The following is a 19,025-nucleotide window of genomic DNA, read 5'->3' on the forward strand; positions in this document are numbered from 1 at the left end:
TTATAGAAAAATGTACAATGTTTATTAAAGTACAACACAGGTGCACCTGAATGTCCTCAAATAAAGAGGATTGTTATTTGCACTGGGCCTTCACAGCAAGCAGTGAAAATGTTCTCATTAGCTAGGTTTCCATCCAATAGGCGACAGATTTTCATACGAATATTGAAAAATCCACAAAAACAATATGCGCATTTTCCCACCAGAGGTGTTTTCATCAAATTGACTTGTTGCAGATGAAAGGCTGTGTGTGATGACGGAGAACACATAATACCTTCTGTGGATATATTTCCATGTACCGAATTAAAAAAAGAAGTTAAATTTCCATCACATTTTCAACTCTACTGATGGTTTTCTCACAAACATTTTGGCCTTATATAGAGAGTGTGTCCACCATATGCACGCTGTTGGGTAGAGCTCACATTTAGCCTACATGATAACATTATTATGAACAAAAGAACAAAAAATATATATTTGTCAAAATGGCAGCCAAGCATCGATGATCATGTCACCAGAATAAGACCCTCAATATTTATTGGAAAGAAGCATCAAGTTCATCACCGTGCACTTTCACCTCCCTGTGAAGTTCATCGTAACTTATTTCATCTGTAGCCTAATAAATTGCATGCTTTCCCAATCGAGTCGTAGTGAGAGGGCCACACAACATGTAATCGTGTGACTTCAAGTTTACTTTTATATGATGGTTATTATATCAATATTTGAGCATAAAGGCGTTTTCACAGATGTTTCTCGTATAATTGATTTTACAGACACAAAAATATCCCACTTTGTCTAGCGTATTTTGTTTTGGCAACATTTGGAACATTTACAAAAACATTTTCCGTTACCATTAGGCCTGTCATTATGTTTTTTATCCAACATGTAATTTATGCAGAAAAGGGTTGGATGGAGACCTAGTTAATGAGTGAATGTGATGATTCTCGGCTCCAATCAGAGTTGATTTAATAAAATAGAATGCCACACCAAATGTTCCGTCCCTACAGCTCTGAATGGTTTGCCGAAACAAGACATTTTCAGGATCGTTAGCGAGTTGCAAGCCTGTGGAAGACTGTAGTATGTGGATCATGAAAAGAGTGCTGGAATCCATCCAGAAAAATGCAGTTTCACATTTCCATCTTGATGTGCTGTCTACACAGTTGTTTCTGCTCAACATGATTTGTTGTGGCTTTATGGTGTTTCATTTGAAAGCTTAAAAACAGAAAATGTCTATTATAAGGGGATTGAAAAAACAGGACTATAATCAAGTATGATGAATTTTGGCCAAAAGGGCTGAACAGGTACAATTAACAGTATTGAACAGGTCATTCTTAAATTAGAAAAACTATTACTCACCAATTGAAAGTCATCAACATAAGAGTATTTCTCTTCGTTATATATGTTTTTTTTCGTCATGCATGTCAGCACAATCCAATCACAAACAACAGTCACCTTCAAAGAGTATAAACTTGCAATTAATATAAATAAACAATCGTATGCAACGGACCATGTTCTAGTGATACCATCTATAAACCCTTTATAAAGGGTAACATTTTACCCATTTAACATATGTATACTGTTGCCATAACGACAACACATACAGCATGTGATAGAAGTACTATATTTACCAAGCCAAGGAGGGCAAGACCAGCACCAACATTCAGCAGTGTTGGCACTATGTTAAATTTTCCAGCCTGAAGCAGAGACATTTAACCAGTTTAACTAGAATACCAGGATTTTATAACTATAACACCATTTCATTCATTATTTTATGACATTAAAATAATCATATCAAAGTTAAAAATGGCTTAGATTGTTTCTATGAAAGCTCACCTGACCAAAAACCATGACATCAAAACGTATTCCGAATCCTTTGATTAATGTCCTTGTCTCTTCATTGTTACCATTTTTGTAATATTTGGCAAATCTGTGGGAAAAGAAAGGCACACAGAGTGTTGCCAAAAATCGTCTTAAAAAACAAATGGACATCAATATTTACACTACCTATGGTTGTAATAATTTGTGGTCAGAGATAAATCTGATAAATCTATCGATGTGGTTGTAGTCTAAAAACTAAAGTTCAACCCCTATACCTGAAGTTGTATCCAGGCGCCACATTGTTCACTGGGTCCTTGTTGTCCAGGCGACGGAAGGTGTACCTAGGCACACACCAGCTGCTTGGCATGTCCAGATCACATTCCCAACGGATCTGGACACCCATAACCCCACCCTAGACAAAGACAATCAATGTAGATAAGGAGTATACAGTTTACATGGATTTTACAAATGAAAACCAGCTGAGACATAAGATGCTATGATGCATGTTAGATAACTCCACATGCATCAAAATGCCATAAGATATATCATGACATTTTTACTAATATACACTGAGTATACCAAACAGTAGGTACACCTTCCTAATACTGATTTGCAACCCCCCCCCCCCCCCCCCCCCCCCCCTTTTTCCCTCAACACAGTCTCAATTCGTCGGTGCAAGGACTCTACAAAAAGCATGTGGAAAGCATTGCGCAGGAATGTTGGCCCATGTTGACTCCAATGCTTCCCACAGTTGTGTCAAGTTGGCTGGATGTCCTTTGGGTGTTGTACCATTCTTGACACACACGGGAAACTGTTGAGTGTGAAAAACCCAGCAGCGCTGCAGTTGTTGACAGAAACCGCCGTGCCTGGCATCTACTACCAAACCCCATTCAAAGGCACTTCAATATTTTGTCTTGCCCATTCATCATATTAATGGTACACATACACAATCCATCTATCAATTGTCTCAAGGCTTAAAAATCCTTCTTTAACCTTTCTCCTCCTCTTCATCTACACTGATTGAAGTGGATTTAACAAGTGACATCAATAAGGGATCATAGCTTTCACCTGGATTCACCTGGTCATTCTGTCATGGAAAGAGCAGGTGTTCTTGATGTTTTGTACACTCAGTGTAGACCATGCCTTTAGGGTAGTTTGCAGAAAAATATTCTGGTGAACAATATTTGTCAAAGTTGCATCATGTGGTTAACCCTCATCCCATCAAGAGAATACGGTCATGACATATCAGGGTCTAAATCTACGTATGACCTGACAGGTGTGGATGTAAGCAAACACTTGCATCGTACATGTTATGGGAAGCCGTTTTTTAGGCTGAAAGACAGTAAGTAACAATGTTCTTAATGTTTTGTCTACTCAGTGTATATCCCCATTTTACCAAATGTTAAATAACTTGGGAGTTTTTAAAAAGAAGCAGGCACTTACATGGACAGCCATGGTCTGAAAGTCCTCATTGGCCTCTGTGACCATGTCTTTGAGTCTGAAGATCGGGCAGTCTGGGTCAGTGATGCGATTGAATACACATTGTTCCAAGTAGGTCTTGTTGACATAGGGTAAGATATTCCTTCTGTATAACAGACAAAAATATCATAGTTATAGTGTTACATGCAGTTGTTCTGACTGCAATTCCACATGGTTTATTACTGGATGGCCCAATGCAACAAATCTTGGTATTGCTTTATTTGGATAGTCCATCTGTAGATCCTCTACAGACTATCAGTAACATTTCAACTACACTATATATACAGAAGTATGTGCACACCCCTTCAAATTAGTGGATTCGGCTATTTCAGCCACACCCGTTTATGACAGGCGTATAAAATCGAGCGCACAGCCATACAATCTCTGTTGGCAGTAGAATTGCCTTACTGAAGAGCTCAGTGACTTTCAATGTGGCACAGTCATAGGATGACACCTTTCCGACAAGTCAGTTGGGCAGATTTCTGCCCTGCTAGAGCTGTAAGTGCTGTTATTGTGAAGTGGAAATGTCTAGGAGCAACAAGGACTCAGCCGTGAAGTGGTAGGCCACACAAGCACACAGAACGGGACTGCCGAGTGCTGGAGCACGCAGCGCGTTAAAATCGTCTGTCCTCGATTGCAACACTCTCTACCAAACTGCGTCAGGAAGTACTGTTCGTAGGGAGATTCATGAAATGGGCTTCCATGGCCGAACAGCCGCACACAAGCACCATTGGACTCTGGCGCAGTGGAAGCATGTTTTCTGGAGTGATGAATCACGCTTCACCATCTGTCAGTCTGACAGACAAATCTGGGTGTGGCGGATGCCAGGAGAACGCTATCTGCCCCAATGCATAATGGTAACTGTACAGTTGGGTGGAGGAGGAATGATGGTCTGTTTTTTTTTTGTGTGTTTTTTTTTTCATGGTTCGGGCTAGGTCCCTTAGTTCCAGTGAAGGGAAATCTCATCGCTACAGCATACAATGACATTCTTGACGATTCTGTGTTCCTACTTTGTGGCAACAGTTCGGGGAAGGCCCTTTCCTGTTTCAGCATGCACACAGCAAGGTACATACAGAAATTTGTCGAGATTGGTGTGGAAGAACTTGACTGGCCTGCACAGAGCCCTGGCCTCAACCCCATTGAAAACCTTTGGGATGAATTGGAATGATTGGGGGACCAACTCCATATTCATGCACAGGATTTTGGAATGAGATGTTTGACGAGCAGGTGTCCACATACTTTTGGTCATGTAGTGCATCTACTTAGCCTAACCCTAAACTTAACCCTTATCCTAACTTTAACCCTCACACTTATTCTAAACCTAAACTTAACCCTTATCCTAACTTTAACCCTCACACTTATCCTAACCCTAAACTTAACCCTTATCCTAACTTTAACCCTCACACTTATTCTAAACCTAACCATAACCTTAGCAAGCAGTTAATTATCCAGAATATGCAAATAAAATGTGACCCAAATCTTAAATGGAATTTAGCTCGTAACATATTTATCAAGTCACAGAAATGTAAAACCTTGACTTACTTATTGAAGTTGAATTTGGGGTACCGGATGCTGTTCTTTATAAGCACTGTGAAGTTCTCTGCATCTGCCAACATTGGAGGACTAAAGAAAATTATATTGTGAAATTATTAAAACATTCTATATGGATTATGTAAAATGAAAGCAAATACAACCTTTTCCACCTTGGTACTCAATAGTTCTTACTTGGGAGGTTCCTTATCTAACTCCAGCGGGCACCAAGCGAGAACCTCACATGTCTTATCCACAGCTGAGTACTTCACACATTTCCCAGTCTGAACACCTGAGGGGAGACAGTCACTTTAAAGGAGAACGTCAGTGAAAAACAATAATGTGGCTCTCATTCTACAAGTAAGTGGTAGACTGTCTTTAAATCTAATTAACACATTGAGAGCTTGGGACTATAAGGTTCTATCTGCAAAAATATGACTGAGATAATTGGCTTTACATTTCCAATGTTGTCAGCAATTTGTATAATGTATTATTTTGAACTTAACCTGAATTGGGGTATTTAGAGTACTATATATAGTTGAATTCGGAAGTTTACATACACTTTTATACTTTTAAACACAGTTTTTCACAATTTCTAGTAAAAATTACCTGTCTTAGTCAGTTAGGATCACCACTTTATTTCAAGAATGTGAAATGTCAGAATAATAGTAGAGAGAATTATTTATTTCAGCTTTTATTTCTTTCATCACATTCCCAGTGGGTCAGAAGTTTACATACACTCAATTAGTGTTTGGTAGCATAGCCTTTAAATTGTTTAACTTGGGACAAGCGTTTCGGGTAGCCTTCCACAAGCTTCCCACAGTAAGTTGGGTGAATTTTGGCCCATTTCTCCTGACAGGTGGGTGGGATGACCTGAAATATTCTGCTTTTACAAAATGTAATGCTGTTTTCAAATGAAACACAATACCTTGCTCTAAATCAATTCTAAAAGCTTTAACAAGAGCATGGTAGTGTGTTTCATTTGAGTCAGGTTTGTAGGCCTCCTTGCTTGCACACGCTTTTTCAGTTCTACCCACACATTTTCTATGGGATTGAGGTCAGGGCTTTGTGAAGGTCACTCCAATACCTTGACTTTGTTTTCCTTAGGCCATTTTGCCTTTGGAAGTATGCTTGGGGTCATTGTCCATTTGGAAGACCCATTTGCGACCAAGCTTTAACTTCCTGACTGATGTCTTGAGATGTTGCTTCAATATATCCACATATGTTTGAAGGTAGGCCTTGAAATACTTCCAGGTGTATGGAATTTTCCAAGCTTTTTAAAGGCACAGTCAACTTAGTGTATGTAAACTTCTGACCCACTGGAATTGTGATACAGTGAATTATAAGTGAAATAATCTGTCTGGTAACAAATGTTGGAAAAATTAATTGTGTCATGCACAAAGTAGATGTCCTAACCAACTTGCCAAACTTTAGTTTGTTAACAAGAAATTTGTGGAGTGGTTGAAAAACTAGTTTTAATGACTCCAACCTAAGTGTATATAAACTTCCGACTTCAACTGTAGGTAGAGAACATTGAACAGAACAAGGCTATGTCCCCCCAAAATTGTTTTAAAAAAAATGCAGATAGAACCATACAGTGCCTTCAGAAGGTTTCACACCCCTTTACTTTTTCCACATTTTGTTGTGTTAGACTGAATTTTAAATATATTAAATTGAGATTTGGTGTCACTGGCCTACACACAATACCCCATAATGGCAAAGTGGAATTATGTTTTTAGAAATGTAATTTTAAATGAAAAGCTGAAATATATTGAGTCAAAAAGTATTCAACCCCTTTGTTATGGCAAGTCTAAATAAGTTCAAGAGAAAAATGTGCTTAATAAGTCACATAATAAGTTACATGGACTCTGTATGCAATAATAGTGTTTAATAATGATTTTTGAATGACTGCCTCATCTCGGTACCCCACACATACAGATAATTGTAAGGTCCCTCAGTCGAGCAGTGAATTTCAAACACAGATTCAATCACAAAGATCAGGGAGGTTTCCCAATGCCTAGCAAAGAAGGGCACCTATTGGCCGGTAAAAAAAAAGCGTACATTGAATATCCCTTTGAGCATGGTGAAGGTATTAATTACCCTTTGGGAGGTGTATCAATACATCAAATCACTACAAAGATACAGGCGTCCTTCCTAACAGTTACAGAGTTTAATGGCTGTGATAGAAGAAAATTGTCACTAAAGTAAAACTGCAAAAAAATGTGGCAAATAAATTAACTTTATGTTCTGAAAAGAAAGCATTATGTTTGGGGCAAATCTAACACAACACATAAATGAGTAGCACTCTTCATATTTTCAAGCATGGTGGTGGCTGCATCATGTTATGGGTATGCTTGTCATGGGCAAGGACTAGGGAGTTTTACTAAGCACAGGCTAAATCCTAGAGGAAAACCTGGTTCTGTCTGCTTTCTAACAGACACTGGGAGACAAATTCATTTCACCAGGACAATAATCTAAAACAGTGTTTCCCCAACCCTGGTCCTTGAGTACCCCCAACAGTACACAGTTTTGTTGTAGCCCTAAAACACAAGGCCAAATGTACACTGGAGTTGCTTACCAAGACATTGAATGTATGGCCTAGTTACAGTGTTGACTTAAATCAGCTTGAAAATGTATGGCAAGACTTGAAACTGGCTGTCGAGCAATGATCAACAACCAACTCGACAGAGCTTAAAGAATGTGTGCAAAGCTCTTAGAGAGACTTACCCAAGAAGACTTACAGTTGTAATCACTGCCAAAGGTGATTCTAACATTTATTGACTCAGGGGTGTGAATACTTATGTAAATTAGATATTTCTGTATTTCATTTTCTATAAATTTGCAAAAACGACTAAAACATGTTTTCACTTTGTCATTATGGGGTATTGTGTGTAGATGGGTGATTTTTTTATTTATTTAATCCATTTTGAATTCAAGCTGTAACACAACAAAATGTGGAATAAGTCAAGGGGTATGAATACTTTCTGAAGGCACTGTAGTACCAAGATCTCAACATATGACATGGTACTGTAATGATTATTGAATGGTAATGCTCAGTTGGTAGATCATGGCACTTGCAATGCCAGGGTTGTGGGTTCGATTCCCACGGGACCAGTATGAAAAAAGTATGAACATGTATGCAGTCATTACTGTAAAGTCGCTCTGGATAAGAGCGTCTGCTAAATGACTAAAATGTCAAATGTAATGCTACCCTCTAGTGACAACACAAGGCCTTTTTCTTTTACAGAAAGCCTTATGGTCTACATCTCAAACGTAGAACAAGGATTAGATCATAATATATGATAACTCAGATATAGATCAATTACGATTTTCCCAATGTCAAAATCTTAATATCCTTACCATTGCCTCGGGTATCACGTGAGCCAGCCTTGCAGTCCCTGTCTGAGGTGCAGTCAAAACCAGTTTTTGGGACCTGAACGCATGACAGCATGAGTGTAATTTTTTAAAGCTTAAAAATACATCTTAGACACAGTACAGAACTTCAACCTCTATGAGAACCAAAAACGGGTCCCCTAAAAATGTTGTCCAGAAATGACCTCAATGGACAGAAAGACCCTAGACCCAAGAACAAAAGCATGTTTTCCTAAAACAGGATGTGTGATTTAATGAGACACAACATAAAGCTAATAATACATTGCTTATGTATATAAATCATACAGCCAATTTTCTAAGAAAAATTTGACGTAAAACATTTGCAGATAGACAAGTTAAAGATACACTATAGAAATCTATCATGCACATGACTCGAGGGCTGGACTTCATCCAATAGAAAGCATTAGTAATGGTGTCTTTTTGTAGGCACTAAATGGAGGCTTACTCGTTGGCCAAAACCTATAGATTCTGACCGGTCAGATAGCAAACAACAATGACAAGAAGCTGAGGAATCGTAGGTGGCTCGTTTCAGCTCTTATTATTTATACCATGTCTTGTTATGGTGTTTTTATTTATGTCCAGACCCGGTGTCAGAACCAAATCAGTTGGACGGGCATTTGATTTCCAAAGGTGGGCCCGTTTCCATTTCACGGGACCTCCTATGTGTGCACACACTTTTTACATGAGTGTTATAGTAAAGTCCATAGGCAGCTCATGAGTGTTATAGTAAAGTCCATAGGCAGCTCATGAGTGTTATAGTAAAGTCCATAGGCAGCTCATGAGTGTTATAGTAAAGTCCATAGGCAGCTCATGAGTGTTATAGTAAAGTCCATAGGCAGCTCATGAGTGTTATAGTAAAGTCCATAGGCAGCTCATGAGTGTTATAGTAAAGTCCATAGGCAGCTCATGAGTGTTATAGTAAAGTCCATAGGCAGCTCATGAGTGTTATAGTAAAGTCCATAGGCAGCTCATGAGTGTTATAGTAAAGTCCATAGGCAGCTCATGAGTGTTATAGTAAAGTCCATAGGCAGCTCATGAGTGTTATAGTAAAGTCCATAGGCAGCTCATGAGTGTTATAGTAAAGTCCATAGGCAGCCCATGAGTGTTATAGTAAAGTCCATAGGCAGCTCATGAGTGTTATAGTAAAGTCCATAGGCAGCTCATGAGTGTTATAGTAAAGTCCGTAGGCAGCTCATGAATGTTATAGTAAAGCCCGTAGGCAGCTCATGAGTGTTATAGTAAAGTCCATAGGCAGCTCATGAGTGTTATAGTAAAGTCCATAGGCAGCCCATGAGTGTTATAGTAAAGTCCATAGGCAGCTCATGAGTGTTATAGTAAAGTCCATAGGCAGCTCATGAGTGTTATAGTAAAGTCCATAGGCAGCTCATGAGTGTTATAGTAAAGTCCATAGGCAGCTCATGAGTGTTATAGTAAAGTCCATAGGCAGCTCATGAGTGTTATAGTAAAGTCCATAGGCAGCTCATGAGTGTTATAGTAAAGTCCATAGGCAGCTCATGAGTGTTATAGTAAAGCCCGTAGGCAGCTCATTAGTTTTGGGTCGATGGTGGAAGTGGTTGATGAGTTCGAATTAAGCAGCGTGTTGAGTAAATTTGGTAAAGACGAATGTTCTGAATGGACAATAGTAGTGTCGAAAACTGGAACAAAAAGTTAATTGTCTAAAATTACAGTGGAGGATACGTGTTGTGGCGTACAGCAGGTCAGCCACCAGGGAGAGACTCGTCGAGGCCTGGTGACAGACGGAGTATACATCACGAGGCGATGGCTCCCTCTGCTGGACGTGCCAGGTCCTGAAGCAGGAAGTGGAGGCTATGCTGAAGATGGGGGTCGTTGAAGAGTCCCACAGTGCATGGTGCAGCCCCATCGTGTTGTTGCCCAAACCGGACGGTAGCCTGCGCTTCTGTAATGATTTCCGGGGTGTGAACAAAATCAGCTTGTTCGACGCCTACCCCATGCCTAGGGTGGATGAGCTCATCAACCGATTGGGAAAGGCCTGGTACATCAGCACTCTTGACCTGACCAAAGGATATTGTCAGGTACCGTTGGCAGCCTCCTCCGGGGAGAAGACGGCGTTGTCGACACCGGACGGATTATATCAGTACTGGGTGCTCCCGTTCGGTCTCCACAGAGCCCCGCCCACATTTCAGCGCCTGATGGACAAAGTACTTCGACCCCACCAGCAGTACGCAGCGGCCTATTTTGGATGATTTCATCATCCACAGCCAAGGTTGGGAAGTGCTCAGGCAAGCCAGCGAACCCCAAGAAATGCAAAGTTGCGTTGGAGGAGGTGGAGTACCTTGGGTATTTGATCGGATGGGGGAACGTCAAGCCCCAGGAGAGGAAGGTTCACGTGGTACTTGACTGGCCCGTTCCACGCACCAAGACACAGGTCAAGTCCTTCCTGGGACTGGCAGGATACTCTAGCCGGTTTATCCCCAACTTTGTGGCTATAGCTTCCCCCCTCACCGATCTAACCAGGGCCCGCCTCCCGAAAACAGTGAAATGGACGGGCGAGACAGAAGCGGCGTTCAGGCACCTGAAGGAAGTGCTGTGCTCCCATCCGATTCTCGTAACGCCTGATTTCCAGGTGCCGATGTTGGTCCAGACGGATGCATATGACATGGGACTAGGGGCCATTCTGTCCCAGATGCACGATGTGGAAGAGCACCCCCTCATGTACATAAGCCAAAAGCTGATACTCAGAGAGAAAAAGTACTCTATTGTTGAGAGTGTCTACCGGTGAAGTGGGTGCTAGACAACCTCCAGTATTACCTGCTAGGTACCCATGTCACCCTGGTTACAGACCAAGGGGTCTGGGGCACAAACGATCGGGTCACCAAGTGGTTCTTGTCCCTTCAACGCTTCTCCTTTTCTGTTGTGTACAGGTCAGGGGCGAAGCATGGAAACACACTGTACAGGTCAGGGGTGAAGCATGGAAACACACTGTACAGGTCAGCGGCGAAGCATGGAAACGCACTGTACAGGTCAGCGGCGAAGCATGGAAACACACTGTACAGGTCAGCGGCGAAGCATGGAAACGCAAATGCCCTATTGAGAAGGGAGACATATGTCGCACTGATGACAGCCCCCTCCCTGACAGAGCTAAGGGGGGGGGGGTGGAGTACAGCAGGTCAGCCACCAGGGAGACTCGTCGAGGCCTGGTGACAGACGGAGTCTACATCACGAGGCGATGGCTCACTCTGCTGGACGTGCCAGGTCTCGACGGGCTCTCCGGCCAGGACTAATTGAGGCTGATTGTGGTTTGTGAGTAATCAAGGGCTGATTTCTCACCAGCTGGACGAGTCCCACAAAGCTGCTAGAAGGGCAGCACACGGGAGAAGGGACTGGGAGAAGGGACTGGGGGAAGAAAGGTTACTCACGTATAGTTGGGGACGGTACGAGAGATAAAAGTAGAGAGCTCAGTTTTTGTTCCCCACAGGATACAGCAAGACCCGGAGCCCAGAAGACGGTATCCCGGAGAGGGTCTCATATGGGAGACCTACTCTTTTCTTTTGGTTTGTTATTCAAATAAACACCCTTGAAACCGGGCTAATCCTACTCTGTCCGTGTCTGATCTGTGTAAACGTTTTGACCAAACCCCCTGGTCTGCCACAGTGTGTAAATTATAATGAATCGCTTCTTGTTGGGAAGCGGTTGTTGAGTAACTGAGGCTTGGTGAAAGAGCAAAATATGATGTTGGAAAAACTAATTAAATACGGAGGAACTACAGTATCATTCACAATGGATGTAAAAAAACAGACTTTGTTGACTTGTGTGAGGCGAAGAAAAAATGTGTGGTGTATGTGGTGAGTTAAGACAATCAGAAATAAGATATATGCAATGCATTCTGCAGACTCACCATGTCTTCGCCACACCCCCTCCCCTTCTTCTTGATGCAATATTTTAAATTATGCTCAAGACACGTTATCTTCACACGCTTTTCACAGACAGCCACAACTCAAATCAGCTAGACCTATTCAGCTAGACCTATTGCCCAGCGCAATCCCCAAATAGAGGATTCCTAAACACACTTGTGATTTGAAATTATCCACAGCTATTTATTTTTTTAAAGAAGGTAATAATACTATGTGGCTAAGTCATGCTTCCTGGTGAAGTATTTTGAATGATTTTACTTAGACAAGAGTAATTATATATATATATATGTTTGGTGAAACATCACTTTACATCAGGGCAATCCAGCATCCTAACAGTGCACTGTGCACCTGCCAACTTTCTTTTCTAGAGGCTGAAACCAGAGATCTGTATATAATGATGACAAGCTCATGTCTCCGGCATTTGTTCCAAAGGAGGGAAGGCTGGCGACAAGCTTAGGTCTGCATATTATTTCCATAGAAGCCCATTGAGCTTATAAAGGACAGATTTTGGTGCGAGTGAGCCCTCTCACTTCGCCTCTTCCTCTCTGCTGAAACTATATTACTGGAGAAAGCGTCAGAGCGAGTAAAACAGCGCCCCTCCCGTATATTTAGCCCATGAATCTGATGCTGTCTGGACAGAAATAGTATGACATGCTATACTCTTTTGTTCCAGACAGCATCAGATACATGTTCTACACATAACAAGACAGAGGCGCTGCTTTGCTCACATGGTGCTTTAACTGAGATTGATGAGTCTTTCTGTTGGCGCACGTCTTGGCCATCATCGACTCAGTGGGTTTTGTCCAACATGTCTCCGGACCTACACTACAGGTCAAAAGTTTTAGAACACCTACTCATTCAAGGGAATTTCTTTATTTTTACTATTTTCTACATTGTAGAATAATAGTGAAGACATAAAAACTATAAAATAACACATACGGACTCATGTAGTAACCAAAAAAAGTATTAAACAAATCAAAACATATATTTGAGATTCTTCAAATAGCCACCCTTAGATCTTATCTGTCGGGAAAGATGTCAGTTCATCACTGTGGATGGTTTGTACTCTGACAACTTGACTGTAAGTTTCAGTGTTCCTTAAGGTTCTGTTATAGGACCACTATTGTTTTTATAATATATTCTACCTCTTGGTGATGTCATTCAGAAACACAATGTCAACTTTCACTGCTATGCGGAGGACACATCTGTACATTTCGATGAAACATGGTGAAGCCCCAAAATTGCCTACGCTGGAAGCCTGTGTTTCAGACATAAAGAAGTGGGTGGCGGCAAATATTTTACTTTTAAACTCAGTCAAAACAGAGATGCTATTTCTAGGTCCCAAAAAACAACAATATCTGCTGTCGGATCTGAAAATGAATCTTGATGGTTATACAGTCATCTCAGATAAAAAACTGTGAAGAACCTTGGCGTTACTTTGGACCTCTCTCTTTTTATAATCATAAGCTCTACTGTCTGGTTACCCAGATAAAGCACTAAATAAACTTCAGTTAGTGCTAAACACGGCTGCTAGAATCTTGACTAGGACCCCAAAAAATTATCATATTACTCCAGTGCTAGCCTCTCTACACTGGCTTCCTGTTAAGGCTAGGGCTGATTTCAAGGTTTTACTGTTAACTTACAAAGCATTACATGGACTTGTGCCTACAGTACCAATCTCTCCAATTTGGTCCTGCCATACATACCTAAAGGTAGACTACTGTCACAAGACGCAAGCCTCCTTATTGTCCCTCAAATTTCTAAACAAACAGCTGGAGGCAGGGCTTTCTCCTATATAGCTACATTTTCATGGAATGGTCTGCCTATCCATGTGAGAGATGCATGTGAGAGACGCAGACTCTGTCTTGACCTTTAAGTCTTTCCTTATATTTTGTTGTTGTGCTTTTTCCCCTTTTTCTCGCCAATTTCGTGATATCCAATTGGTAGTTACAGTCTTGTCCCATTGCTGCAACTCCCCTACAGACTCGGGAGAGGCAAAAGTCGAGAGCCATGCATCCTCCGAAACACGACCCTGCCAAGCCGCACTGCTTCTTGACACACTGCTCGCTTAACCCGGAAGCCAGCCGCATCAGGAATACATGGCCTGATGACTCCTGGTTGTGCCCAGTCCACCTGGTTGTGCTGCTGCTCCAGTTTCAACAGTTCTGCCAACGGCTATGGAACCCTGACCTGTTAACTGGACATGCTACCTTGTCCCATTAATTTCTCCCATAAGAATGGCCAACGAACCAGAGGTAGAAAATGAAAATTTAAAAAAATTAAATTTTCTAGGACTAAAAGCTGTCCAGCAAAATTACAAGACAACAAAACAATATTGAGTAATGACTAGCTGCTATGAAAACCTTAGGAATGCATACTGTTAGCCAAATAGAGGCTTTCTGTTATCCAAGTCACACATAAAAATGTTGGCTTTAGCCATTGTCCTTGAAAATATCCATTCCGGGTGCACACAGGCACAAGCACTCAGACATTCTCACTTCCCCAAAGTCATTGGACAACTTATCCTAGATCCCCAAAGTCAATTAGAAACTACATTCTTATAGCGCATCTTTAACTTCTCTATCATGCACATGACTTGAGGGTTGGACTTCATCCAATAGAGAGCATTAGTAATGGTGTCTTTTTGTAGGCACTAAACGGAGGCTTACTCCGCTATGGCTCGTTGACCAAAGTATATAGACGAATTGGCTGACCAACATCATGACAATGAAGGCACACATCGATGTGGCCCGGAAGGCGTGTATTGTTATGATTCTGAACGGTCACATAGCTAGCAACAATGACAAGAAGCTGCCATGTGGGGAATAGTAGGTGTCTCGTTTCAGCTCATTGTATCTTGTTATTGATACCATGTCTTGTTTTGAGGCATTTTGACTGACGTCATGTCTATGCTAATATGGCTAAAATTGGCTAGCTAGCTAACCAACAACTGTAATTAAGTATTTGAGAGACAAAAAGTGCTCATTGTACAAATTTATTTAGGTTTTCAATAAACATTTGGACATGAAATATAGTTTACATGTTGTCGAAATTCTAAGCCAACCCTGTCTGTTTTGCCCCATAGCTGTGCACGTGTCGGTTTAGTTGCTAAACAACCAACCAGTCTATTGGGAAATGAATGGGTTTTTGTAGGATTTGGGGATAGGACACCGAAAATAAAGTCTATGGTAAACACAGGCTAGGAGATCTTATATGTTTTGTTCTATGAGATGATCTTAATCAACTAACACCGCTTTTTGTGCTTATTTTGAAGCGTTGAATCAAAATAAGCACAAAGCACATAAAGGCTTCAAAATTCATGAAGGTCATGTTAACTGACTGATATTATCTCATAGAACAAAACATATAAGATCTACTAAGCCTGTGTTAACCTCAGACCTTATTTTCTCTGTTAATCCCAAAACCCATTCTTTCCACATTAATTTCCCCCAAAAGGAACGGCCAACAAACCTGAGTTAGAAAATGCAAAAAAATTTATAATAATTTAGGACTACAAGCTGTCGAGCTCTATTACAAGACAATAAAACAATAGTGAGTTGCAATAAAATCCTTTAGGAATGCATACTGTTAGCCAAATAGAGTCCTTCAGTTATCTAAGTCACACACATACATTTAGGCTTCAGCCATTGTCTTTGAAAATATCCATTCCGTCTGCACACAGGCACAAGCACTCAGACATTCTCACTTCCCCAAAGTCATTGTACAACTTATCCTAGATGTTGTAATAAAATTGAAGTTTTAGATCAAAATGTATAAAGTAGAGCCTTTTCCATTAACATTAACGTATCTTCAGGTGGATGGGATATTCAGTATGTTAGATAGGCCGTCATTGTAAATAAGAATTTGTTCTTAACTGACTTGCCTAGTTAAATAAAGGTTCAATTTTAAAAAATGTCTTACCTCTGGACAGTGCGACTGAGTTTGGTTCAGAGTGATGAGCAGGTTCGTCAACACAAAGAAAGAGTTCTCCTCCTGCCACAAATCAAAAAACTCAAATTACTTCTCTCAAACATACAATCTTCAATGGGTTTGGCCTATTCACATGGCTTTTACTTGAAATAAAGTTAGTAGGACACAGTTGTTTCATCTCTGACACACATTCCATGTTTTAGTCTGAGCAGGGGTATACCACTCCCAATGGATTTTCTATTTTATTTTTGTACAAGGTCACCCCAACTGACCCAAAAGCCCAAATGTGCACAAAGCTAAAGTGAAACAAGCAGGAACCATAAAACACCACTGTGCCAGTGAAGTTGAGGTCACACCCACCATGATGGGTGTCAGTCAGCCTGGCATCAGGTGACTGGGGGAAGTAAGGGTCCCCGTATTTGGTGGTGGTGATTGCAATAGATCAGGCCTATACCTCATCTTCTATACGTATGGGTGATACCTGTGGTGGGATGACATAGTCTGCCACATCCCAGATTCGCAGGCCCAGGTCAGAAGTGTTGGTCAGGGCGATGCCCTTCACCTTGGTCGTGACAGAGCTGAGGACTGCATCCGTGTCCTGGTAGCCTTTGTTCAGCACACAGACATACCTGCATAGGTGTGCAAGGGGGATGCAAAGAGGTGGTCAATGCATTATGGGCTTACTTTTATTCCCAGGTCCATGGGGCTTAAAAGTATAACATGGGGTGAATCACAGAGATATCATTGTATTTTTTAAATATAAAATATATGAAAATAAGTGAAATATTGCCCAAAACATATTGTGGCTATGATGGCAGTGTAGGAATGGGTACTGACGAAACCACTTTGTTTGATTAGTAAACATAGGTCAATATGAAATTGTTAGAATGTCATGTGGTCTTTATGCGACACTTACCCGATCACATATGCAATCACTAAAGCCTGCGTGATTCTGTTGAGGGTTCCAACCTTGAAGCTCCTAATTACAAGAATTTTCGGTGTTGAATATTCGAAAAAACATTGACAGATGGACGCACAACATCCCCTCGTTTTCATCATGTTTGCTGCCTCCGAAAAAAAGGGATTAAAAACGCTATTTTGTATCCTCTTAAAAAAACGAGATAGCCCGACCGGTTTAAGGATATCTTCCCTGTATGTCACGGGTTTTCGAAAAAACAACAGGCAAGTTAAACAACTTTCACGGTCCGTACTACCCGGGATCCTTGGGACGTCCCGAACCCCAGTGAAGTTGAAATGTAAAATGGTTGAGGGTTATGCTTAGGTAGCCTAAAGGTTGTGGTTAGGGTAAGGGTTTATGGTTAAAGTAAGGGTTTAGTGTAGGGAAGTCCCAAGGATCCCGGATAGCACTAACCGAACTTTAACCCCACTGTAATTTCCTTGTCTTCCGCACACGTTTAGATTGAAGCGGTTCCTTTTTTATTTCCCAATAATGAAACAAGCTACTTTGAGCTGACGCATAATTTTTCATATTTAGACCTACCACCTAGTATGGCAAATGCCAAATGAGTTCACAGAGCAGTACAAGCAGAGAGTTCATTCGTTTTTTTAATACTCTGGTAAAAGTCCGACCTTTGGTACCTTTTGCCAAACTGTTGGTGGCGGTAGGCAGGGGCGCCACTTTGGTTTCAGAAGTGGGGGGCACATAACCTGGCGGGGGTTCCTCCTACCGAATTTTTGGGGCCATCTAAAGCTAATTTCCTGCCTGTTTACACAGGCCAATATGCCATCTCCATTTAGAACAAAAAGTAAGCAAAAATGCCCACAGTCATCAAGCTAGGTAGGAGATTGTTATTAAATATGTTTAAGTGGTTAATAAGACTGAACTAGATCAGAGGTAATTCAATAATATGTGTTGCTGTGTTGCACTTTTAACCAATAGCCTAACAAATGAATACCTCTTGAACAAAAAAAAAACTTTGCATGTCTTCATTGAGACAACATCTATATCAAATTTCAGCCAGACCGACCAGCCAGCTCGAGCTGCCTGCACACCCGACCCCCACCAGTCTAGTCAATACCTCAACTCTCTCCCAACACAATTTCCTTCCCAGTTTACACCTTAAATGTTTTTAATTCCCAAGGGAAAGGTTTGGAAACAAAAAAATAAACAAAAAACCCATACACCTAAAATATACATTATCACAAAGAAACATCAAATTCTCAATATAATTAATCTCATAATAGTACTGTAGAGCCATTTTTAATTGCACACAATATTGCTGGGTCGCCCCATCCTGTCCCTAGGGGTCCACCACCCTGTAGCACCTCACTCAGATTTAGGATCTTAGTGAAACATTCAATATTGGTTTTGGGTGTGTTAGGCCAAGGCCAGATTGTCAACCCACAGGACAGCAGACCCCCAAGGCCAAGAATGAGCAGCCAAGCCTCTAGGGATTGCCTACATAGGTATCTCCCCCAATGAGGGCATGTTTTCAATACAAGTTTCTTATTCCATATAAGGCAACCAGACCCTATGAAAGTTGCCCGGTATACATTTAATCTTGTAATAAATCAAATCTAGTAATAAATAACTTGACATTGTGGGAGGAAAACCAACCTTACAACTAATGGCAATGCATTTCTTAGCCGCTATAAATAATTGGTTACACAGTTTCTTCAGATAACAGTCTCCACTATCAACATTTCCAAGTAAACTGAAACAGGGAGAAGGGATAATCTATAGACATGCTGAGATTAAAGAACATTCTCTTTGCCAGAATTCAGCCAGCCTTCACAAGAACATTAACATATGCAAATATGTCACATTTTGTGTTTTACACCTCCAGCAGAGGAATTACATTTCTGAGTGCATGTAATTCAGTTTCACTGACATATAGTACATTCTATGGATGGCCTTAAACTACAGGGATTTATTTCTGAGATGATATGAACATGACTGGTGTCGTGGCTTGACTTTAAGATTAATTTGAAGACTGTTATTTATCTAATAACCTAACTATGTTTAAT

General features: G+C 40.9%; 1 protein-coding gene across 1 annotated transcript; it reads right to left on the reverse strand.

The window, feature by feature from the left end:
* p2rx4a (purinergic receptor P2X, ligand-gated ion channel, 4a) lies at window positions 1–17,595 on the reverse strand. The gene is made up of 12 exons (XM_021601776.2): window positions 16,954–17,595; window positions 16,519–16,666; window positions 16,029–16,100; window positions 8,182–8,254; window positions 5,017–5,113; window positions 4,834–4,914; window positions 3,256–3,397; window positions 2,088–2,224; window positions 1,828–1,921; window positions 1,623–1,688; window positions 1,351–1,446; window positions 1–1,206 (listed from the first exon to the last, which is right to left on the reverse strand). Exons 1-12 carry the CDS (start codon window positions 17,094–17,096, stop codon window positions 1,186–1,188), a joined length of 1,170 nt encoding a protein of 389 aa, XP_021457451.1. The 5' UTR covers window positions 17,097–17,595; the 3' UTR covers window positions 1–1,185.
* Window positions 17,596–19,025: the final 1,430 nt, after the last annotated feature.

This window comes from Oncorhynchus mykiss, chromosome 5 (genome assembly GCF_013265735.2).
Source record: "Oncorhynchus mykiss isolate Arlee chromosome 5, USDA_OmykA_1.1, whole genome shotgun sequence".
Taxonomy (NCBI): domain Eukaryota; kingdom Metazoa; phylum Chordata; class Actinopteri; order Salmoniformes; family Salmonidae; genus Oncorhynchus; species Oncorhynchus mykiss.